Raw genomic sequence first — 24,945 nt, 5'->3', positions numbered from 1 at the left:
TGGCCAACATGGTGAAATCCCATCTCTACTAAAAATACAAAAATTAGCCCAGTATGGTAGCACATGCCCATAAATCTCAGCTACTTAGGAGGCTGAGGCAGGAGAATCGCTTGAACTTGCAAGGTAGAGGCTTCTGTGAGCTGAGATCATGCCACTGCACTCCAGCATGGGTGACAGGGCAAGACTCTGTCTCAATCAGTCAATCAATGAATCAGTCAATAGGGAGTCCTTTCCTATTGCTTATTTGTGTCAGATTTGTTAAAAATCAAATGGTTGTAGATACTTGGTCTTATTTCTGCGTTCTCTGTTCTGTTCCATTGGTTTATGTGTCTGTTTTTGTTACCAGTACCGTGCTGTTTTGGTTACTGTAGCCTTGTAATATAGTTTGAAGTCAGGTAGTGTGATGGCTCCAGCTTTGTTCTTTTTGCTTAGAATTGTCTTGGCTCTACGGGTTCTTTTTTGGTTCCATATGAATTTTAAAATAGTTTTTTATAATTATGTGAAGAATTTCAATTGTAGTTTATTGTGAATAGCATTGAATCTGTAAATTACTTTGGTCAGTATGGCCATTTTCCCAATATTGATTCTTTGTATTCATTGGCCTGGAATGTTTTCCCTTTGTCTGTGTTCTCTCTTATTTCCTTGAGCCGTAGTTTGTAGTTCTCCTTGAAGAGGTCCTCCACTTCCCTTGTTAGCTGTATTTCTAGGTATTTTATTCTCTTTGTGGCACTTGTAAATGGGAGTTCATCCATGATTTGGTTCTCTGTTGTTGGTGTATAGGAATGCTTATGACTTTTGCACATTGATTTTCTATCCTCAGCCTTTGCTGAATTTGCTTATCAACTTAAGAAGCTTTTGGGCTGAGAGGATGGGATTTTCTAGATACAGGATCATGTCATCTGCAAACAAAGACAGTTTTACTTCCTCTCTTCCTATTTGAATGCTCTTTATTTTTTTCTCTTGCCCGATTGCCCTGGCAGCATTTCTATAACTATGTTGAGTAGGAGGGGTGAGAGAGGGCATCTTTGTCTTGTGCTGGTTTTCAAGGAGAATGCTTCTGGCTTTTGCCCATTCAGTGTGATATTTGCTGTGGGTTTGTCATAAGTAGCTCTTATTATTTTGATGTATGTTCTTTCGATATCTAGTTTATTGAGAGTTTTTAACATGAAGCGATGTTGAATTTTATTGAAGGCCTTTTCTGTGTCTATTGAGATAATCATGTGTTTTTTGTGTTCTGTTTATGTTATGAATTACATTCATTGATTTGTGTATGTGGAACCAAATTATGCTAATTTTTAACCTAAAATTCTTTCATACTTCTCATCTACAAAAAAAAATTCTTGCTTATATCATGTTAGTAAAGATCCTTACCAGTCTGATCTCATCTTCTTTTTCCCGGAAATCCTATTATTTCTCTGACTGTATATTGTTTTTTGTATACATGTGTTCCTTACATGTATTTTCTTGCCATTGCTGTTTTTCCTCTTTAGTATTAATGCTTTCTAAATTTTTATTAATCACCTACTATGTGCAGGTACTGTCCTAGGCTGTGTTGGAAATACAAATGAATAAAACTTGAGTAGCACTTTTTTGGGGATTTTTCCCTTAAGTTTTCCATTTATGAAAAACCCATTCTTCAAAACTTAAGTAAAGCTTTTTCTTATCTATCAAGTCTCCTCACGTGATGCCAGCATAGATTAATCCCTCTTTGCCTTCAAAGTACTTTTAATATCTGAGTTATGAAATTTATCACAACCCTCTTTTTTTTTTAAATCAATACCTGTGTCCTCTTCATTCGTATTGCTTAATGGCGGGAATTATATCTTTTGTTAAACCACTTTGTTGAGTTATGATTGATATACAAAATGCTATATATATTTAATAGAAACAACTTGATGAATGTGGAGTTAAGTGTATACTCATGAGAACGTTACCACAATCAATGCTTGTAAACATAAGAGATTCTTCTTATCATTGTATTCCCTCTTTTTCTTTTCCAGTGCCCAGCAGTGACTTTAAAATAATTGATACTCACTAAATGAATGCTGAATTGAAAAGTTGATTGAGAGCCAAAGTAGAAACCGAGAAGGATTATCCAGAAAGTGAGGAGGCAAATCAGGAGACAGTCGTATTACCAAAGCCCAGAAACGTGTTTCAAGAAAGAGGGCAGTAGGTGATGTCCTAAGCTTCAGAATTGGAAGAAGCAGTGCAGACTGTAAATAGATTATTGGATTTGGTGATTAAGAGGTTGTTGGTTATCTTAAGAATAAGTTCCATAAAGTAGTAAGGGTACATATCAGATAGCAGACTGAGAAGTAAATTCTTTCCCTTAAGTATAATTTTTAGCTGATATTTTTATAGAAATTGGCTGGCAGACACATTGAAGATACATAGTCTAAATAAAGATCTAGAATCTTGCATATATTATATTGATTTAGGGAGGATCCATATTTTTTGTAAAGTTAAATGGATAGTGGACTTGACATTCTTTTAAGAAAATTTAGAAACCTAATCACTATTTTCATCTCGTTAGAAGTCTACCACAACTCCACATAGAGATCACACAATCTTTTCATCAAAGTTAGTGATATTTTGCATGGCAGAAATTATTTTAACCTGGAAAACGTGGCTCCTTCTACTTTCTATCCTTGTTAGGCTGGTAATGGATAGTATATGTCTAAATATATAAAATGAATGAATTTTGAAAACTATCCCTGAGTAATTGTATAAATGATTTGATTTTTCACATACTATATTGATTATTTGGAAGACATACTTAAAATTTCTGTAATCAGAATGCCTTTTAGAATAGATCATGTGTTATAGTTTTAACTGACAACCTTTTTTTCCTTGGTGTTTTATAAAATGATGATGCAGCCCCAATTGGTAGCATATGAGATTTGATAAAATACAGTAATATAGTAGGAAGCATTAAAGTTTAGAGACTGCAAAAATATTTTAGTTTTAATATAATTATTGTTGTGCTACACTTTTGGGGGCTATAGATGAGATCTTCTCTCTCTCTCTCTCTCTCTCTCTCTCTCTCTCTCTGTCTCTGTTTGCTATGCCAGTGGGTCATGCATAAAGCTTATCTTAATAATACGCTGTTAAGCGAAGGTGAGGGTGGGAATGGGGAAGAATAAATTTGTAGGGAACCTGTTTTATGTTACCTGAAATAATGACTTGGTGTGTGCAGAACAAATCTTAGTTAACCATAATTTTCATCAATATTGTAGAAACATTATGAGTCAATGATCCATGTAAGGGAATAATTTCTGATCTTGCAGTCAAGAGTGCATTGACTGGTTCATTTTTTTCACAGACATGTATTGTGTATCTATTAATACTGTGATACCTGACAATTTACTCAGCACTGTGAACGATCTTTCATTGTTCTAAGCATGTTTCAACAACAAAGATTGATAGTCAGTTCCTAGTGCCTGAAACCTGGTCTTTCTTTATGTATGTTGTCCAATTGAGAGATAATATTTGTAGTTTCTTTAATGAAGAAGTGGCCTGTTGGAGAGCTGGGTGCTTGGTCACAGCAAGCACCCAGTGAATGTTTGTTGACTGTTGAATAGTATATGTTTTAAGTGGTTAACTAGGAAATGGATGGGCTTATAGTTTTAAGTGATTCCATGAGAAAGGATTGGCATTGTAGCTAATTATTACTGAAAATAGAACATACATTGAGAACCGTGATGAGAATAATGGATGTTTCTCAGTTCCTTTTGGGCATTACTAAAATAAATTAAAAACATAAAACCTTAAAGTTTCTCAATAATAGTTTGACTTTGACTTTGAAAATATTTCTAGAGATACTATGATGAATCAAAAATTGTGGAATATAACAAGTTCACGTAAATCAGTTTCAGCAAATTGGCAGTCTTGTCTTTGAAATCAAATAATTAAGTAGAAAATATATCTATGCTTGTGTTCATTTATTTTAGTAATGTCTCAATACCTAATCCTTGAAGAGTGAAGCAACAGTATAGTGAGAGGGAAATTGCAATCTGATGATGCATACTTTTTTCCTCTGGTAACTGAAGGTTAAATGGGTAGCAAGCAGAATGCCTTAAACAAGATTGGTATATTGATTAAAACGCTGATTTAACAGCTCGCAGTTTCCCCTTGGAAACCTGGAAAAGATAAGCCAGCTGCTGTCTAGGAGTGCTCAGTGTCCACTGAGAGTACACTATCTATCATCACAATATGGTGATGAGAGGTGTTTTATGTTTGTGTTAATTTCCCCCACTAAATCAGTAATTATTACAATCCTGTCCCTGCTGTTTACCCTGCAGCTGTTTTTCCATTTGTCGAGAGAGCGGGTGTTCTCTGAGGACCGCACACGTTTCTATGGTGCAGAAATTGTCTCTGCCTTGGACTATCTACATTCCGGAAAGATTGTGTACCGTGATCTCAAGGTAAAAAAAAAAAGTAATCAAAATTTTTTTTTGCAGAGACTATAGGGACAAACATAAAGTAATTACAAAGTGGTACAGTTTTGAGAAAAACAGCTTTTAGTTGGGAAAAAAGCACTATGTTTAAAAATTTAGTTCACTACATTTGGAGGAAATTTTATTCACTAACATGTATGTAGTTGATTTATGTGTGAGTTTTTGATTTGCAAAGTAATTTCTACTCGACTGCTCTGATCAAATAAAAATGTTAAACATAAGTCAAATAACTTTACAAGTTACATTTAAAACAAGTTTTATTATGTTTACAGAAATGTTTTATGAAGAAGCTTAATAAGACTATTGGAAGGAACATATTCATTTTGATTTTAGCATTGACTTTGGGTGGTTTTAAATACCTGAAGCGTTTTAACATAATAACCATTATTAATGTGCCTAGTTTTTTTATTTATGAAAGCACTCTATTTGTTCTGTTGGTAATAGTGTCTTGACTGCTCTGAGTTCCATTATGATGAGACCCTTAGGATAGCTCGGGATTGGCAAACTTTCTGTAAAGGGCAGATAAAATAATTTAGGCTTTGATGTTCATATCGTCTCTTTTGCAAACTACTCAACTCCATCAGTGTAGGGTAAAAGCAGCCTCAGATAATATGTAAATGAATATGTTTGGCTATGTTCCAGTAAATGAAATAGGCGATGGGCTCAGTTTAGTCCACAGGTTGTCATTTGTTGATCCCTGGAGTAACTCATACAAGGTAATAGTAATTCTCATGACAGTGTTATGAATTAGGTTGACTACATTAAAGGAATTTGTGCCAGGACACATTTTGAATAAATTGAATGTTACAGTCTTACTTTTGTAAGAAGCAAATCGTATATAAAATTTGACACAGAATTGCCTTATTGATCAAATACTATTTCATGTAACGTATTATAATGATTGGTAGAAACAGAAGTTACATGAGGCTTTTATGAAATTCTGTTTTGTTTGAAATGAGGTATATAGAAGCTATAAGATGTTGTTATAGGAAAAACTGAACTATGTACCTTTAAAACATCTAGATCAGAGATGACCAGAGATGTCTAAGTGCCAAAACAGGCTACAGATTAATACAAATTAGTAGTTTGATTGTATTTAGCCTGAACCTTTTTATAACTAGGAATATGGCAGAATTCAGCATTCATGTTACCTGCATGGCCAGATAATCCTATACTGTCTAAATGTCTTAAATATCAATTTTTTTGAAGGAATTAGTTATGTGGTATGACAAAATATGTGTTAACTTTCCAAATATACTTAGAAGTAGTTAGCTCTGCTCTTCCTGAGTCCACTTCTCGCATTCCCACTACGTGTTTTATGAATCTTATTTGTAGGGGTGAAATGGGGAAGGATAGAAACAGGGATGCTTAGATTTAGGGCAATTAGAACAATTTTAAAGTAATAGGTAACATCCAGAAAGCTTAAATTCAAAAGATTGAATTATTAGCTTAAAGACTGCTAAAGAAGAGAATATTCATTTGATTGCAGTATCGATTATGGTCTTGGTCAGTATTTCTTTAATCATTTCTGATCAAATGAATCAACATATTGGGGGGCGGGGTGTGTATGTATTTTTGTTGTTGTTGTTGGGATGGAGTCTTGCTCTGTTACCAGGCTGGAGTGCAGTGGTGCCATCTTGGCTCACTGCAACCTCCAACTCCCTGGTTCTGGCGATTCTCCTGCCTCAGCCTCCTGAGTAGCTGGGATTATAGACACATGCCACCACGCCCAACTAATTTTTGTATTTTTAGTAGAGACGGGGTTTCACCGAGTTGGCTAGTCTTGATCTCCTGACCTCGTGATCTGCCCGCCTCAACCTTCTAAAGTGTTGGGATTAGGCATGAGCCACCGTGCCCAGCCAACATATTGGTATATTGAAGCTCATTAAGTGAGTTCCACTGCCCCATTCTTTCTGATGATGGAATTAGACTAAATTTGTTAAACTGTAATATAAAATATTTACTTTGTTGAACTGTAATATAAAGTACTTACTTTATATATGAATATCAGTCAATTAGTTACCAAATGCACAATTCACCAAGTTTACTTGACAATTAAGTGGTCTCTGCTCCCTGAGTTTATTTCTTAAAAAAAAAAAGCCTCAACTTAAAGATCTAAGTATATATTTAGCATAGGATAGAAACTGTAAAGGTACACCTAGAAAAATCCATGTAACATAAGAAATCAAACATCTAAAACTTACACAAACGTTATTTGTATCCATAGTAACATGATTATTTATAATACAATGATGTATTTTAGGTAAGATCACAGAAGTTTCGAGGTGGTCTTTAATTTATAGGTCATGTCCTTCAAACCTAGAGGCCTAGTAAATGACTTACTAAAAGTAATGACCTAAGTTGATAGCAGTAAGAATTTTTGGAACTCTTGAATCCTAGCTCCTTATTGAGTGTTCTTGTCACTATATCATTCTGACTTCTAGAGTTGAAATGAAATTATAGTGGGGGGATGCATATGGGGGGATGCAGTGGATTAACTTTGGGAATCTTTGTAAGCCTAAACTGCAAATTAAACTGCAGAAGGTAAGAGAATGAGTGTTTCAAATATATTTATACCAGATGTATTAAAGAATATTATCACGAACTGATTTAAGTACTCGCTTTGATCAGTCTCAGATCTGTCTCTGTTCTCATTACTAATAACTTTGACTTTGTTCAAATGCAAATCCAATTGCTATGCCTGCAGTAGCAGCACTTCTCAAGTAAATCCGTACCCGTTTGCCACTGTCTCATTCAGCATTGGAGACAAAGCCTTCTTTTATGTGCAGGTTAACTTAAGATATTTTTCTCAGTTCCTGTTTCCTAATAAATTAGTGTTTATAGCAACAGAAAAATTATTGAAAGCTTCGTTGTACTTTAGAAAGTAAGTTCATTCAATTTGTCAGTACACATCATGTAATGAAGTTTTATTTTTATTAAGGACCCAAATTCCTTGTGATTACTTAAGGAAAACTGCTGTTGCTTCATGATTGCCTAAAAATTCGAAGAAATCTCTTCAAAGACTTCTTCAGTAGTGCAAATTGTGTGTTAAAATCTTCTTTTCTGCTTAACTTATTTTACAAATACAACCAATGACCATGGCCATCTAAGCACAGCGTAGGCTGAACAGGGTCATTTGCAAAGGTGAATATAACGATACTGGAATTCATTAAGAATTAATTTCTCGCTAGTTTATGGGAGAAAATAATACATAACTTGTTGCTATATCCTATTTGTAGAACACTTAATCTTGTTTCCTACCTAATGTGAGAATAGTTAACCATTTACAGTATTAATATGAGAAAGCACCAAACAAATTTAGATACTTTCTAACACTTAGTAATGGCACGAAGGGGTGACTTCAGGGAGTTTTACCATAGCCCTCCTCGACCTCGTCAGCTCCTTCAGGTTCACCTCAAATAAATGCAGTTTGGATGGGAAAAGCATCCTTGCTTTGCTTGCTGAGTCTCAAGACACTTTCCCCAGCTCCCGCTGCTAACCGGACGGTCACTGGATTCCTCCTATATAGAAATCTTAAGCCACTGCTCTTCATTCCTTCCACTTCTACAATCAAATTGTACTGGTATTCAACTATGTTCCTTATTCATAATAAATTTGTAAATAGCCTGGCAACCTATTTGGGGTCGATTTACATGATGAGTCCTTTTCTGGATTAAGAGGTTGAAGTGAAGAAACGTTTCTCTTTCGGAATTTCAGCACACTTTCCTCATTCCGTGGCCATTCAGTTTCTGCAGGTCAGCTTGTGACATTTTGGCACTGGATGCCCATAAACTTAAAACTGCAATTTTCAAGTAGGAATTCCTTACTGCCTTCTTGGGCCTGAGTGAGTCTTGGTGCCTAAAACTGAGTTTGATGTATGTGGGCTCAGATGCAGTGTTAAGAGTGAGTGACAGGAATTGTTTATTGCTATTGCTGCAGTAGTCATCGGAGTCCTCAGGAACTGCTATTTTCATTCCTTTGGTTAATCACAATGTCAGTCATTTAATTAAAACGATACCATATGTATGGTGTTTTTAAACTTTGAAATATTTAGTCTGGCCTACATTCAAGCATAGCTTCTCAGATTGGGTGCTACAAACAGGTTACAACCAAGCCTTGGCAGAGAAGCCTCCAGGCCAGTGAGTTCTGGTTTCAAGCATCTTGTCCAGTGAACCTGGTATGCCCCACCACTTTCAATCTTTATTTTACTGTGAAATGTAAAAGGTTGGGAAGCATTGTATTAAGACAGCTAGGATTTTTAAAGTTTAATTTTATGCTAGCCATCAGCAAGAACAGGAGGAAACATAGTAATTTTTGTTACAATTTTGTGCCCACTGAGCCCAGGAAAAAAGGTTTTAAAATCTACCATTTCTCCATATATGCACTGAATCCAGACCTTCTGTCAAATAATGCCTGTCCACTTCAGCTGGACCAAAAATGTTGCTATTTTTTTTTTGGTGGAAATTCTATGAGGAATTCGTCTATGAGAATTTGAGAAAAAATCAGACAAATTCTATGTCTGCTTTTTTTTCTCTCCTCAAAAACATGAACTTGTAGATAACAACCCTCTGATAGAAATAGTAAGCACTACTTAGATATTTAATATACAATCTTGTTTCTTGTGATTTCATATTTGACTTCATCACTACTTTTGTTAGTGGATGCATCCATAAGCATAAGCATGCTGCCCTACTCTACATCTTGGAGACTAAGATTGACTGAATATCACACAGATGCGTGTAAAGTTTCATAAATTTAGAGTACCTGAGCAGTCAGTGACAATATGCATTACATATTCTGTGGCTGACAAAGGGAAACAGGAAAGTGATTTAGAAGAGAAGACTAAAGAAAGATCATTTGTAAATTTTTTTCTTCCTCCTTTACACAGTAGAAAGATTCCTAAAAATGTATGACTACTGTAAATAATGTAAACACTACTTACATTATGTTAGTGTTAAATGAACCAACACAGTGATTTCCAGATGTTACTGATATATCTAGGCCATTGATACGCTTTGGAAAGACTTTCTGTGCAGTCTGCAGGTTTACGAATCACCCTGCTAATGGTTCCTGTATTTTACAGAAACTCTGTTAATGCATCTTGAGTAAAATTATCATGTATTGTATAACAGAACTGGACATTTTATTATCTCCTGATTTATCTTTATACAAGATTAGATTTGGGAATATTGTTTTTTAAGCTAATGCGTCTCTATTTCATATTTTTGGTGGACAAGTTTTAGTTATTCATGCTCAGCAAAATGACATTTTAGGGTGGTGAGAGAACACAAAATAATTGATAGAAGAATGTGGACACTACTTCAAAATAACTGAGAAATTATGAGGCTGGGCACAGTAGCTCAAGCTTGTAATCCCAGCACTTTGGGAGGCAGAGTGGGCTGACTGTTTGAACCCAGGAGTTCGGGACCAGCCTGGGCAACGTGGCAAAATACCATCTCTTAGAAAAAGAAAGAAACAAAGAAACAAAAACTAGCGGGGCATGGTAGTGCTGCACGCCTGTGTACTCAGGAGGCTGAGGCGGGAGGATCAATTGAGCCTGGGAGGTTGAGGCTACAGTGAGCAGTGATTGTGCCACTGCACTCCAGCCTAGGCAACAGAGCGAGACCCTGTCTCAAAAAAAAAAAAAAAAGAAAGAAAGAAAGAAAATTATAAAACATTTGTGTTTTGTTTTTTTGAGACAAGATTTCACTCTGTCACCCAGGCTGGAGTACAGTGGCACCATCTCTGCATATAACAGCCTCCCCACACGCCTGGGGCTCAAGTGAGCCTCCCGCTTCAGCCTCCAGAGTAGCTTGCACCACAAGCACATGCCATCATGCACAGTTAGTTTTTTCTATTATTGGTAGAGACGGGGTTTCACCATGTTACCCAGGCTGGTCTCGAACTCCTGAGCTCAAGCAATCTGCCTGCCTCAGCCTCCCAAATTGTTGGGATTACAGGCATGAGCCACTGTGCCCAGCCTGTGTTTTGTTACTTAAAATAAATTATTGCATATGGAAAAATATTTGTAATACAGTCATTTGGCCGACAGAAATGTTTTATGGGGTTCCACTCTTGAACTTTGTTGTTTTCTTTAAAATACAGTGTTGTTTAGAAGAGCCCACATCATGACAATTTACAAATAAACCATGTTTTAGGGAAAGATCAGTTCATTTATTCAGTTTTTATAGGATGTTAAGTTTGCCTTTAACGTCTCATTTGATTTTCAAAACTATCACGTTGGATTGTTACTGTTATTTACTTTTGTTTTATAGATGAAATTGAAGCATGTAGAAATTAATAATATACCCAAGGTCACACAGTGAATAAGGGTTAAAGCTCAAATTTTAATATGAACCCTCTGACTTAAACCCATAGTCTTATCCATTTTCCTCTCTACTGCCTCCCAGACAGTATACTACCGTTCCCCATGGCCATGACCCTTACTGCATCTCTCACAATCATCCCTTAGGCTTATCTTACTTCTTACTATGTCATTGTAACGTTTTTAAAAGCTATTTTGTAAAACAAGTAGGGTAACTAGCCGTCTTGGTTTCCCCAGGATAGCCCAGTTTTAGCACTTACATGTCCTGCATTCTGAGAAACCCCTCGTTTCTGGGCAAACTGGGAGTTGGTCACCCTCAGCCTATTCCTTACCCAAACCTATCCTTGCATCTCATTTCATTCTTCATCTCACAACCATGAACTGAGGGTCAGAGATGAAATACGAGGTTACAGAATTAGATGCAAGTCAGAATTTTACACAAACATACACACACAGAGAGCTTGGTCTTAAAAAGCAGTGTTTATACATTTTGGTCTTTCTGTATCCAGCCACTTCAGAAATAACTTTGAGAAAATGTGGAGAAATAGTGCATCCTGTCTGTCGTGTTTCCATGAAGACTTGCCCATGCACACAGAGCATGTGAGGAGATTACACACCAAACTAACGGGGATGGAATGGTGTAGAAAGTACATTCACATTTTGTTCAATGTTATGTATTATTTGGAATTTTTACAAGAATTGTTAAGGTATTGTATTAGTAAAAGAGTATTCACTAAAGATCTTCAGCATTTTATGTGCTATATTTATATATTAAGCATATTTTTAAAAATTAATAACAGGGCATATACATTTTTATTCAGTAAAACAACAGAAGCTTTAGTATATACTTAACGTTTCTCAATATGGCGAAGTGGGAGGGAGGAAGAAGAGTGGTTGTTTGAAAGAGGTGGAAAAAAGAGAGAAACCAGAGGCTGAGAAGAGACAGACCAAGGCAGAAAGAGAAAATAGGAGAGATGAAGACTCTTGATGTTTCTGATTGGTTTCGGTATACCAGACTTACTGTCATTTGTGCAAATTGGGCTTGATTTATAGGTTCTGGATGGTAGAGAAGTATTAGGAAGATGCAAGATAACTGAGTTTGGATAAAATAAAAAATTTTGATTTGGTCAGGCATGGTGGCTCATGCCTGTAATCCCAGAACTTTGAGAGGCTGAGGTGTGTGGATTACTTGAACCCAGGAGGTCGAGACCAACTTGGGCAGCAAAGTGAGACCTCGTCACTATAAAAAATTAAGAAATTAGCCAGGCATGGTGGCACGTGCCCGTGTTCCCAGCCATTCAGGAGGCTCAGGTGATCACACCACTGCACTCCAGTTTGGGTGGCAGAGACTCTGTCTCAAAAAAAAAATTTTTTTTAAAAAGGTTCAGCAGTATATTTAGGGTTCATTCAGCTTTCTGTAGAAAAAAATTGAAGCCAGACTTACCTCTGTGAGATATGCTATACATGAAATGTGTATCAAGCGTTTGGTTTAGTTACATAACACATTGAAGTACTATAAAAAAGGACTTTTGTTTATTCTCATCTTTGCTTCAGTGAACACAACTTGCCTAACTGTATTTAGTGTCTGGTTTATAAGACATTTGACAATATGGCAGAGAGTATGATAACATATTTTATATGACTGATACCTGTTTATGTTCTTAAGTGGAGATCTGTTTTAAATTCGATATTAACGTCAGAGTCGAGGTACATTCTTTCAAATGTCATCACATTAAGGAGTAGAATAAGAATCTATTCCTTAAATGAAAGTTAACAACCATTTATCCTGTTAATACACTTTTCACATTTTATATATTTTTTCTGTATGACTAAAGAAATACCTTTAGGTTGTGTCTACATGAGTAGGCAAAGTTTTATGGGCCCTGAATACATAAGGCTGTATGATCACAACTCAGAACTCATCTGTATCTTTGTGTGATGATAATCATAATCTTAGGTTCACATTAGCTCAAGGGGAACTGGCTGATTACATTGTTATTTCTAATTGTGTTGGCTTTGCACAAATTCCTCCTCTCTTACGTTTCATAATTTTCCGCTGGAGGCACATGATCCTGTTACTTGGTTAAATCTTTAAGATTTTCTTTGGTGTTTTGAATTAATGGATTCAAAGAGAGTCCAACTTTATAACATTTATGCTATATATTTTTATTAACTGTTGAATGTTTGACTTTGATATTCTTTTTCTTTTTATGTTTAAAAGGGTTGGTATTTCTTAATTACAAAGAACTGCAAAAGAGGATATCGCCTTACCTTACAAAATAAGATTTAGGTTTGATTTACAAGCACCACCAAAAAACATTTCTGTAAGTGAATATTTTATAATAGCAATAGATTCCCAGGAGAAATTGTTGAAAACCATCTGTAAATATCTAGAAGAGGATGCTCATCTCTTTGGGATTGTTTAGATCACATTTTCTTTTTTTAAAAAAGAGAGGATTGATGTCTACTTTGAAAAGTTGACTAGGCTTTAATTTTCAGAACTTACAAAATAATGGCTCTTAAAGCAGTATCACTCATTCCTATTGGTTTAAAAATAGAAAATTTTATCATCCTGAAGTGTTTGATAAAACATGTTTCTTTTTACACGTGAAACAACAGGGTTTGTAAGTACTGAAAGTTCTATTAGCTACAACTACTATGTCCTGTTTCCAAAATACCTTACTCAGCATTCAGTAATTTTTCAAAATGGTATTTTCCTGTTGCTGAAGACTGTAGAACAAATTATATCATTTTTCTTAATACACAGTTGGAGAATCTAATGCTGGATAAAGATGGCCACATAAAAATTACAGATTTTGGACTTTGCAAAGAAGGGATCACAGATGCAGCCACCATGAAGACGTTCTGTGGCACTCCAGAATATCTGGCACCAGAGGTAGGCTTCGGCTCCACTAATAGGAAAGTAACATTGACATAATGTTTTGCAAAGTAAACCATTTAAGCATTAAAAGTTAACTCTAGTGTCTACTACTTTTATCTATATTTCAACCTGAATCAAAACTTTTTTGTTCTTAATTTGCTATAATGGGATATTGTAGGACCAGGAATATATTGAAATTAAATTTTATAAACTATAAGCACAAAGGTACTAACTAAAGTCGATTAAATCAATTTTTATATCTTGGCCATATCCATTTTATTTTGGCTATACCCATTTTGATTCATTTATTAAAATAGAATAATTGATTTCAGCAAGAATATTTATATTTTTATAAACCATCTTGGACTTTCCTTAGAAACAACAGTGATTTTTAATTTATAGTATTGTCGGTTTATTTAAAATTATTTTATTGGGAAAATTATTGAAATGACAGTAGCTATATTTTGGAATTTATGTCAAAGGAAGCTCCAAAGTGGTAACCTCCCTGTGCTAAGGGTTCCACAATAATTTATTAATTTGTTTATTCAACAGATATTTATTGTATATCTGCTGTATATCAGGTACTTTTCTGGATAATGGGGTTACAGGCGCAAGACAGAAAAGGATCCTAGTCTCAGGGAACTTAGCTTTCAGTGGAGGGAGACAATGAAAATAAAAAAAGAAATAACATAATGTCTTAAGTTTCATAAACAAAAAAAAAAAAAAGCACGATTAAATGTAAGGGTGTGGTGTGGCTGTTGTAGATGGTGTTCCAGTTACTAATGCTGTGTAACAAACCACCCTAGTATTTATCAGTGGAAAACAACCATTTTCTATAAAATAATGGATTTTCTGAATCAAGAATGCAGATGGGCACAGCAAGGACAGCTAATTTATGCTCCACTACATATGAGGTCTCAGCCTGAAAGACTTTACAGTGAGAGCATGATTCTATGGCTGGAGACTGGAGTCATCCGGAAGCATCTTCACTCACATGTCTGACAGTTCTGCTGGCTGTCCACTAGTAACTTATTTGGGCTGTTGGCAGGAGCACTTATATGTAGCCCTTCTGTCCATGGGTCTGGACTTCCTCATAATGACAATTTCCATGCAGTCAGACTTCTTTGGCTCTGAGCCCTAAAAGCAAATGTCCTGGGGAACACGTTAGAAGCTGCATGGTGCCTTTGTTTCCACCTAGTAAACCATCAAGACTATTAACTTTTTAAAAGTTTGATTTCACAGATATTTTTATAATTGGAGTGCAATTCATATACCATAAAACTTATTCTTTAAAATACACACTTTGGTGATTTTTAGTACGTTCATAGAGTTGTAGAACTGTCACCACTGTTCAATTCCGGAATATTTTCATCACTCCAGCAAGAAACCCCATACCCATTAGCTCCTCATTCTTCCTTCCCCCGCAGGCAACCACTGATGTACTTTTTGTCTCTATAGATTTGCCTGTTGTAGACATTTCATACAAATGGGATCATACAGTATGGAGTCTTCTGTGACTGGCTTCTTTCCCTGTTTTAGCATGTTATTGTTATTTCATTCCTTTTTATGGCTGGATAATATTCCATTGTATGGATAAACCACATTTCGTGTATTTGTTCAGCAGCTGATGTACATTGGGTTGCATCCATTTTTTGGCTACTGTGAATAATGCTGCTGCTCTGAACATTTGTTTATGCATCTCCTTTTATGGCCTATTTTCGGAAGTCACACAACATCATTTCTGTCATACCCTTACTCCCCGAAGCAGTTGTAAGCCTGCACACGTTTAAGTGGTGGAGACAGAGACCACACCTTTACGTTGCAGAAGAGCATGTGAGATAGGAGATACTGCCACAGCCATCTTTGGAAAATAACATCTTTCACAGACAGTATGTTCAGGGAAAGTGATGGTTGATGGAAAGAGATGGTACCTATCACAAAGGTAAAAGGGAAGAGCTTTCCAAAGAGAGGAGCTAGTGCTCCATTTCCCCTCAAACTCCAATACAGTTTTTGTGGCTATAGGCAAATAGGGAGGTGTTAATACTTGATGTGTGAGGGTAACTATTTAATGAGCATCTACTATGTGCCACATGCTGTGTAAGTGCATTACATCTATTTCATTTAACATTTGGAATAATCTTTGATGATAGGTAGCAAATACTATTTTTTTAAAGGTGAGGGGACATGAGATCAGAATGTTTAAATGTTATCTGTACACAACCGGGAAGTGGTGGAAGTGTAATGAAGATTCTAATTAGTTTGTCTGACTATAAAGCCCACTTTTAATTTTTAAACTACATATGTCCTGGCCTCAAAAAATCCTAATTTGAAGACCACTTACAAATATAAATAATCATAATTTTTAAATGAATACTTTGTAAATTTCCTGCCCAACAGGAAAATGTAATCAAAAGAAATTAGGAAGTAAAATCCCCAATGATGCTCGCATTCCTTATACATATAGTAACTCATGCTAGTCTATTATTCTAATAGTTCTTTTCAACTAGGGATTACATTTACATTTCAACAATGTTAAATTATTGTAAATAAGTGCTACTATTTAAAATACAATAAATTTCCTACTATTTTCTTGCCAAAAATATAATTTTCTCTCTTTAAAAATCTGTAGTTTAGAATTCTCTATTTTTGTGGTTGAATTAGGTAAAACTTTAGTAACACTGTTTCTTGTTTATTCAAATAAAATATTTTCTAGAATAGAATTGTTTTTTTAAATGTCACAAAAAAATTATTTGTTTCTCTGGAGTTCAGTTACCCCTGCTAGAAATTTGCTATGGAAAAAGATATGCCATATTTAGAATAACAAAATTAGTTGTGTCACAATTAGGGTAAATTATTTCTAAAGAAGATGAATACATCTCATTTAAGAAGCAGATGATCTGAGAAACAAAGATATTATTTCCTACGCAATGTCATCAGCTGAAGAACAAATTAAGAATTTAATGCAAGAAGAGTACACTTGTTTCTGAATGGGAAGTTTATAGTTCCCACAAAATTATGAGTTTCTCTTTAAAGACAAGAAAACATTTCTGTATACCTTTTTTAATACTTCAAAAGTCTGATCTTTAAAAACAGTTTATATACCCATCCTTGGTTGATACACAGTGATTCATAATTAAAATCTTGACACCATGTCTTTATAGGGAAGAGTGATTATTGTTGTTATTATTTGAGTATGAGAAATCTTGAAACAACTTATGAAATTGTAGCTTTTATATTTTAAATGTTGTGTCACATCTTGCGTTTTTAAACTCTGACTGTGTTTACCCTTAAAAAATAAGAATTAATTCCTTTATTCTGGTCTTCAGTGGCACCATTTTACTGAAGAACACTCATTCATTCATCAAATAATTATTTATTGAATATTTTTTAAGTATCAGGCGTTACCTTAGGTACTGGGAATACAATGATGGTAGAAAATGTCTTTTGCCCTCAAGTGGCTTGCTGTTTACTAAGGTGATAAGTTATGGAAAACAGTTATTACTGTGCAAGAAAATAACTGTTTTACTAGTTCCATACAGTGGAATGGAAGGAAGAGGGAACGTGCTTAAGCCTGCAGGGAGGGTCCGGCAGCGGAAAAGGGGAAGCAGGAGAGGAGGCTGGACACATAGATAGGGATTGAAATGTAACAGAGTTTTAGATTTGATCCTGTGGGCTAGGGAAAATCACTTGTGAATTGAGAGCAAGGCGATGCTGTGATCAGATTTACGTGGTCAGTGTTAGGGAGGGACTGGCAGGAGCTGAAGCCAGCCTCTTCTTTTTACCTCAGATGGTGTCTCTCACTTTTTTTGGACCTTGAAATTTCTAGTACATTACCATTATTAATGCTGGGCTTTTTGTGACAGTATTAGAAGTAGTAGTTGTGTATCAAATCTGTAATACATTCTTGACTACTGCTTCTCATGTGAATGACTCACTGTCAACATTTTCCCTTCTGTCTTTACAGAAGATTTGTTTACACATTATGTAGGAATCTTGCTGCAACCTATACTTCACCTAGCAATAGTGTTTCTTCACCTTTTATGTTTTTTTAATCTGGTATAAAGACGGGTGAAGGGTATTTTGAAGATACTTCACAAAGAGTGTTAAAAATCAGTTTAAAGCCAGTTTATTAAATGTTCAATGTCAGATACATTAAGTGAACTTAATTTGTTTCTTGTGGCAAATGAGGAAAACATAAAACTTACAGTATAAATGTGCCATTTGTTGAAATACAGATTTTTAAGGTATTGTTCTCTTATCTCTTTTGAGGAAGGATGCAGCTTACAATGCAGTTTTCCAACTTGGGAAGCATTTAACAATACTGTTAATGTAGAAGAGGCTAGTTTTTGTTTTGTTTTGTGTTTTTAACAGGTTACAGAGGTTCAGTTCTAGCTGGCATATGCACTATGCATTTAGTGTGCTATGTCCTGAAAACTGCATTTGCATGTGTAGCTTTAAATGAATGTACCTTTGCTCTTTTGTACATTAGAAGGAAATAAACTTATAGTAAATTATGGATCATATGATATCTTGAGGGGATTTTGTTTTTATAATCTGTGCTGTATTTTCACACCTAGAAATTATAAAAGAAATTAGAAATCACATATAAACTCTTACTGTTAAATTTTATTATTTGATTTGGCTCCTATTGAATCCAAACCATTTTATGCAGTGCTAATTATTTAGAGTCTCAGCTTTGCTCTTGAGTTAGCAGTACCTGATCAACTTTCCAACTGTAAAACAGTTTGAAAATCAAATGTAGCTTACATGCAAGACCCAACAAAATTAAAAGTGTTAAGTGCGTTTTGGCAGTTCACTTTTATTATGCCCAGTCCTCAAATGTACCAGCAGATAATCATCTGAATGTTAGTTATTTTTCACATGCTTATGTGATCACACAAAAAGTACATGCTAAAAAGAAGCAGATGGTGACAGATGGGGAAGGTTGAATAAGGTGGTTTTGGAAACCTAGAGAAATGCACTTCTGTAATAGTGTAAAAATAAAAATTATTTGATAATCGAGTTAGAACTAACAAAGATTGCAAAAAATGACTTGATTGTTGGGAAATATATAATATCTAGCTGTGGTTGCTATTGAGAAAAAAATGTATATAATTTTATTTCATCTAAATGTAAAATGATTTGTTTTTCCAGTTACTGAAGCAGTATTTGATGCATTCTTTTTAGTTTTTTAGAATCTCATTCTTAGAAAACATTTCACTTGCTCTAATTTTCCAGATTTTTTTCTTTGAAACCTACTGTCTTTAATATCTTACATATAATGTAACATAATGTAACATTTTTAAAATAGCTGAAATAGATGAGAATATTTTGATAACTATTTTGATACAAAGATTTGCTCAAAGTCATTGTGTTAGGTCATAGTACAAATGGAGATTAAATTCTATATAAATTAAAAATCAAAGATATATATTAACTTCCAGAAAAGGTAATAAAGGAGGTGCCAGGGCGTGGACTAGTGTTGCAGGTGTGGGAAATGTTTAGAAGCTAACTTGCTCGAAATGTACTAAATAGAATTTTCTTTATTTTAAATCCAACAAAGAATAAATGTAAAATATGTCATTTTGTGGGTGCTGCCAATATTGTTTTTAGGAGATCTGAAGAGAAATGTATGAGGCTAGTTACATATGTTTGCACATTTAATCTGTAGGTAAAAATAGTAGCACATGTAGTTACATTCTGATTAGTCTTTGCACAAAGTTCTACTATATTCCAGCAGATTGTAAAGCTAGTCTTAGAATCTCTATGCTTTCTGTGAAAAGAAAGAGTTGTTTGAGTAGCCTTTCTAAAATTGTGGACAACCCTAGCATTTTATTTACCTGTTAATAATTCATATGATATCTATCCATCTGGGGTAATTTTGAAAACCTTAATATTCCTGGTAATTCAGAAAAGATCTCATCACCATGATTAAAGGGAACATTAAAGGAGTAGAGGGATGAGTTCAGATAGAAGTTGTCTGCTCTATAGTTAGAATTCATATTTAAGAACTTCTAACTCTCATATGAGTTGGCTTACTGTTTAGTTGAATATATTTAATTTCTTTCTATAGTATGTTGCTATTTTATATGATTTTCTGGGTAATATTACAAGCCATTCCATTTTATCTCATAATTAGACATTGTTTAAATATGAACTAAAATGGAATTAACGCCTCTCAATGTTTATAAGTGGCATCTTGTACTTACTTAGAGGTCTGTCAGTTCTTAAAGTAGCTATTTTTTGCCCTAACTTCTTTTCAATGTTATATGGTCTTTTGGCTTTAACAGAATATTTGCATTCAGTACTTTGGTATGATTCTAGTTTAAGCACAAAGTTTAATTTTAAATTCTCTGTACCATGAGAACATATACAAAACTAACCCTAACTGGGAACACTAGTGATTACCTATAGTATTTTACAATGGCTATTGTTACTTGGGTTATAAAGGCTCAGTTTCTTGGAATCCCATAATGTCTATTGCTTCAGAATAAAAAAGAAGTATAGAAATCTCTTGGAAGATATGTGTAAGTATGATCTAATCATCATTATTGTATCAATTTAGCCTTTCTCTTGTCGAAGGATTTTTCCTGTGCTAGCCAGAGTTTGCTTTTGAAAGTACGATGTTAACCGTGTACAAGTATTTGTGTGTGCTAGGAGAGGTGGCCATAAAGCGTATAGCCTTCATACAATTCATAGCAAATGGCATTGACAGTTGCTGTCACTTAAAAATTATTAAAGCAGTTGAGAAATAGTTATAAAATATGTATTTATGAAGAAAATACCAAGCAACTGTAGAATTTATAATCTTATGTATTGAAATGGATACTTTTCCTGAAGCTGCAGTTCACTTTAAAATCTGAATGAGAAGATTTATAGGTCTTTTTTTCTTAGCCCATACCTGTGATGTTAAGAATATATGAAGGGCTCCCATAAATGATAAATGATACAGATGTGTGTTTAGGTATAAAACACACATCTATCAGTTACCTGAAATGTAAGACTACTGGAAAAAACTTTTTTTTTTTTGAATTAGTGGTAAATTGGTTCATCCAAGTTCACAGTTTACTTTCACAACATAGGTGTGCAGACAGTTTGTTTAGATGTTTAATTTTTTCCCCCATCTGTTCTGTCAGGATTATTGATTGAGCAGTAAGCCACTCCAGGGCATACATAGCCTCCTTATAATTGCTTGCCTTGGGTGCATTGTGTGGCCTGGTGGGTAGGCTGAGGGAGGTGTTCCTTTAACCTCCTAGTAAATCCTCCTGGTAAAAGAATATTGGAATGAATAGATTTTTTTTTAAAAGGCCCATTAGCCAAATAAATATTTACATTGGTAACTTGAATTGATAGTATCATTTAAAAATATGTAGTTTCTCATTCAATGTCATTCTTTGAAATTAAAACACATTAGTTCTTGAATTGTTATTAACTCACCTGGCTGTTTTATAAATGTAAGTGTCTTCATCAAATATTGATCAGATATTTCCAGGGTATTTAATGTTAGTTTGTATCTGCTGTAACCTCCTTGAGTCTTAGGTTTTATCATATCAGGAAGTAAAGCAATTTCTGGCTCCTATTAGAAATAAAGCCTTATCTTCTAGAGTTTGTGCTCTCTTTGAGTTTTCATTTGATGTGACCACTCATCAGTCTGTAACAATTGCATTTTTTTTTAATGTTCCAAATCCCCTCTTTCATCTCTGTTTGGGCATTTGTGTTGAAGGTAGGTATAAAGTACAACTACATCTGTGGTTATAAAGGACTGTAGGGGTAGAGGAAATACCAAATGTCTGCTTTCCTATTTAAAGTTTGGGTTTCATTTAAGTCAGTAACGTTGGTTTTATGGAAAAGAGACGCAAGTCTATTTCTTCAAGATAAATCTTTCATTGGATTTTTTCAGGAGCATATTTTGATCTGTATTTATATCCAAACTGTATGAGAAATTACCTTTTAATGAAGTTGAAATATGCTCTACCGTTGTTGTACCTGTCCGTTATACCACTGTTTATCATACCTTTCAGCCAGTCCTCACAATAACCATGAAATAAATTAGCCTTTTAGCCAGAAAAAAAAATTCTCAGAGGTAGCCAGAAAGATTTTGCAATCCTTAAGTTAAAAAAATGTAAATTGTATATGTTATGTATTTATAGAATAATAAGTGCTTTGAGTAGAGGGAGAAAAATTGTCTTCTTAAAATAATCTGAAAGAGGTTATTGGATTCAAATTGGTTAATTTGACTGGGATTTCCAGAGTATTTAAAAGTATTGTGTTTTGAAATAATGTAGACTCAGGAAAGAGAAAAGATATTGTTTGAATAGTGGGAACATATATATCTACATATAAGATAGTGTAATTATTTTTATTTATATATGTTTCATCTTATAGCTGTTTGGAGATAGGATTTGAACAAAAATCTTTCTAATTGATAGTGAAATCTCTTAGGTAAAGAGGGATTTTAGTTGTTAGGGTGTTTTCTCCTCAACATTGCTTAAGTTTACATGTCAGGAAGACAATACGTTACATCAGTTTTATTCAATACAAAGTGATACGGCAAACAGTTCTAATTATAGCATTATGTATCTGTAGATCAATTAAAGCACGTATGTTCAGAGGCAAAATCACTTATCTTAAGAATCAATATTCATTTTACAAAGCTAAATAAAATTTATTTTATCAAACAGATTTTTTTACAATGCAATTTTATTTTTCAGTTGCTTATTTCTCTTCAAAAATAAAAACCCCTTTTTTTATGTACTCACTTTCCCTTCTGGCTGCAAACCAGGTATTTAAACAAAAATAAAGGATTGCCAGTTTTGCCAGCTGGGGATGAGAACCCGGCTGGTGAAATGTGGGTTCAGGAGGCAGTTAATCCAGCTTTTATGCTTTTTATGGTTTTATGAAAAAAAGAGGTTAAAAACCACATTTGGCTCCTTTCCGTATATGCCACTGTTTTATTGGTGTTGTAGGAATGCAGTTAAAGGTTACTTAGATTTAAATTTTTTTGTTGTTATTAGTTAAAATCTTGTGTCAGTTAGATAAAGGCCCACAAACAGTGCATTCTACTAATTGGCCATGAGATAGATCCTTGAATCATCAGAAGTCACTGGTATTTTAAAATAATATATGCAGCATTTCCTTTAACGTAAATATGTAAGTAGAATTTCTTCTGCTTTTTCAGGTTATTTTTTTGTTTTCTGTTTGTTCTCAGATTACTCATTTCAAACAAGTAAAAATACATTCTTTAGGCTAATGATGAAAACTAGAATTTGTTGTTCTTCCAGAAAATGTTTTTGTTAGTTTGTGATTTACAAAACATTTCTAGGAAAGCATAGGATCTAAACTTGTGTTCATATCCTACCAGTGAAGTTTTCAGTTTTTTAGCCGTAAAGCAAACATTGATATAATTGAATTAAAAATCTTTTCATAATAGAAATGCTTACTGAATAGATCTTTTAAGTAACATATTTTTTCTTATAAATTATATTCTTTGTCTTTAAATACCCTACCAAAGTGCCTTTCGTAGTATTTTTAGGTAATCATAATGTAACTGTCAAAAATATCACCTGTAATTCTATGAGATTATTGATAAATTTTAAATAAAAGTCATGTAAGAGTAATCTTCCAGAAAATATTTAATTTGAACCAAGGAAGTTTGGAACACAAGTACTACTTTGTCCTTATCAAATGTTCTCTTTTGTAATCGGTTATAAGTGTTTTTAAATTGATAAATTCATATATGTGGTTTTCCTGATCTGGTTTTCCAAAGCTGAGAGGATCAAATAAAGTAAGCTTTAAGATTATCAAATACAGTTTTAAAATAAAATATTCAAAGTTGCATATGGATGAGGAATATTCCATTGGATGAAGAACAAATCTGATAAAAAGATAAAACCAAATTTTTCCTGGGGCAAATGGTAAGTTACCATGTTCCCATTTGAACACGTTGCTCCAACATAGGCAAACGGATACTTTTATATCTTTTCTAACTAAATTTATTTTGCATGTAATATATTTTGGGAAAAATTTAAGGACATATACCACACAGATATTAAGTCCATTTTTTTGCTGTAACAAATTTTTGTTGTGAGGTACAAAGCTGTGGCTATTAAAGTTTATTACAGCTCATACCATAAGCTATTATATTCACTTTGTCAATTAAATAGTTCCAGAAAGAGTTGAAACATACAGGGACCTCCAAAGGTTTTCAAACTTAATGATTGTCTTGCCCTGTAGACTTCTCCATTACATTGCCTTTGTTTACTACTGTCTTTCACTGTTTAATTTGTATTACTTAGTTCTTCTTAAAGCAAGAATGTGTAGTGCATGTTATATGCTCTATAATCAGCACACCCTAGCTCTGAGCTGTTACTTAAAGTCCACATGGGTGGAACCAGAATGAAAAAGTCACTAGGCCTAAGAAAAAATATGTAAATATGCTAGCTAACGTTTTTCATTTGATCCTTATGTATATTCATGTACTTGGGATTTTTTTTTGTACGACCTGCCCCTTTTTTTGTACACTGGCCATTTCTGGATATATATTGAATGTTCCACATATTTGATGTGATTTGTGTTTTTTGTAGGATGCTTCACAGTTTAAATGTCAAGATCTCAGAATAGACTACCTAGGCTTTGAAAGTTAAGATTCATTTTTATATAAAAATCTTATGTTTTATGAATAATGCTTTAAAAGTTAACATATAATAATTAATCTTTTTACTGATTTCACTTTTAGGTGTTAGAAGATAATGACTATGGCCGAGCAGTAGACTGGTGGGGCCTAGGGGTTGTCATGTATGAAATGATGTGTGGGAGGTTACCTTTCTACAACCAGGACCATGAGAAACTTTTTGAACTAATATTAATGGAAGACATTAAATTTCCTCGAACACTCTCTTCAGATGCAAAATCATTGCTTTCAGGGCTCTTGATAAAGGATCCAAATAAACGGTAAGCCTTGACGCTCAGCGAATTACTGATGAATGTGGTTAAAAATTGAGATATGGAAATTAATTCAAATATAACTAACTCCAAGAAGCAATGTATTTGGTGTAGACATCTTCCCACTGAGATCCTGACTTATTTTTAACTGCATAATATAGAACATTTAAAAATTTTTCTCGACTCTTTCCTAACTTGGAACTTTTATGCAGATTTACCAAATAAGGATTTTGAGAGTTTCATTATCCATATTATGAGTGAAAATTTGTTAATTGCTCTGTTACTTGATCTTGTGGGGATAGGAGAATCCCTTTTCTTTCTTTCAGTCTCTGGGTCTTTGT

General features: G+C 34.2%; 1 protein-coding gene across 2 annotated transcripts in view; it reads left to right on the top strand.

Annotated features, from left to right (window-relative positions):
* AKT3 (v-akt murine thymoma viral oncogene homolog 3) overlaps positions 1-24,945 on the top strand; it is a 363,232-nt gene that overhangs the window by 277,414 nt on the left and 60,873 nt on the right. For both annotated transcript variants that reach the window (XM_011981159.1, XM_011981158.1), the window contains exons 9-11: positions 4,302-4,424; positions 13,550-13,678; positions 24,399-24,613. In XM_011981159.1, coding sequence (XP_011836549.1) covers positions 4,302-4,424; positions 13,550-13,678; positions 24,399-24,613 — 467 coding nt within the window. The remainder of the gene's footprint in view (positions 1-4,301; positions 4,425-13,549; positions 13,679-24,398; positions 24,614-24,945) is intronic.

The sequence above is a fragment of the Mandrillus leucophaeus genome, unplaced genomic scaffold, assembly GCF_000951045.1.
Source record: "Mandrillus leucophaeus isolate KB7577 unplaced genomic scaffold, Mleu.le_1.0 Scaffold220, whole genome shotgun sequence".
Lineage (NCBI taxonomy): Eukaryota > Metazoa > Chordata > Mammalia > Primates > Cercopithecidae > Mandrillus > Mandrillus leucophaeus.
Note: the sequence above shows the minus strand (reverse complement) of the source record. Positions and strands in the feature narration are given on the sequence as shown.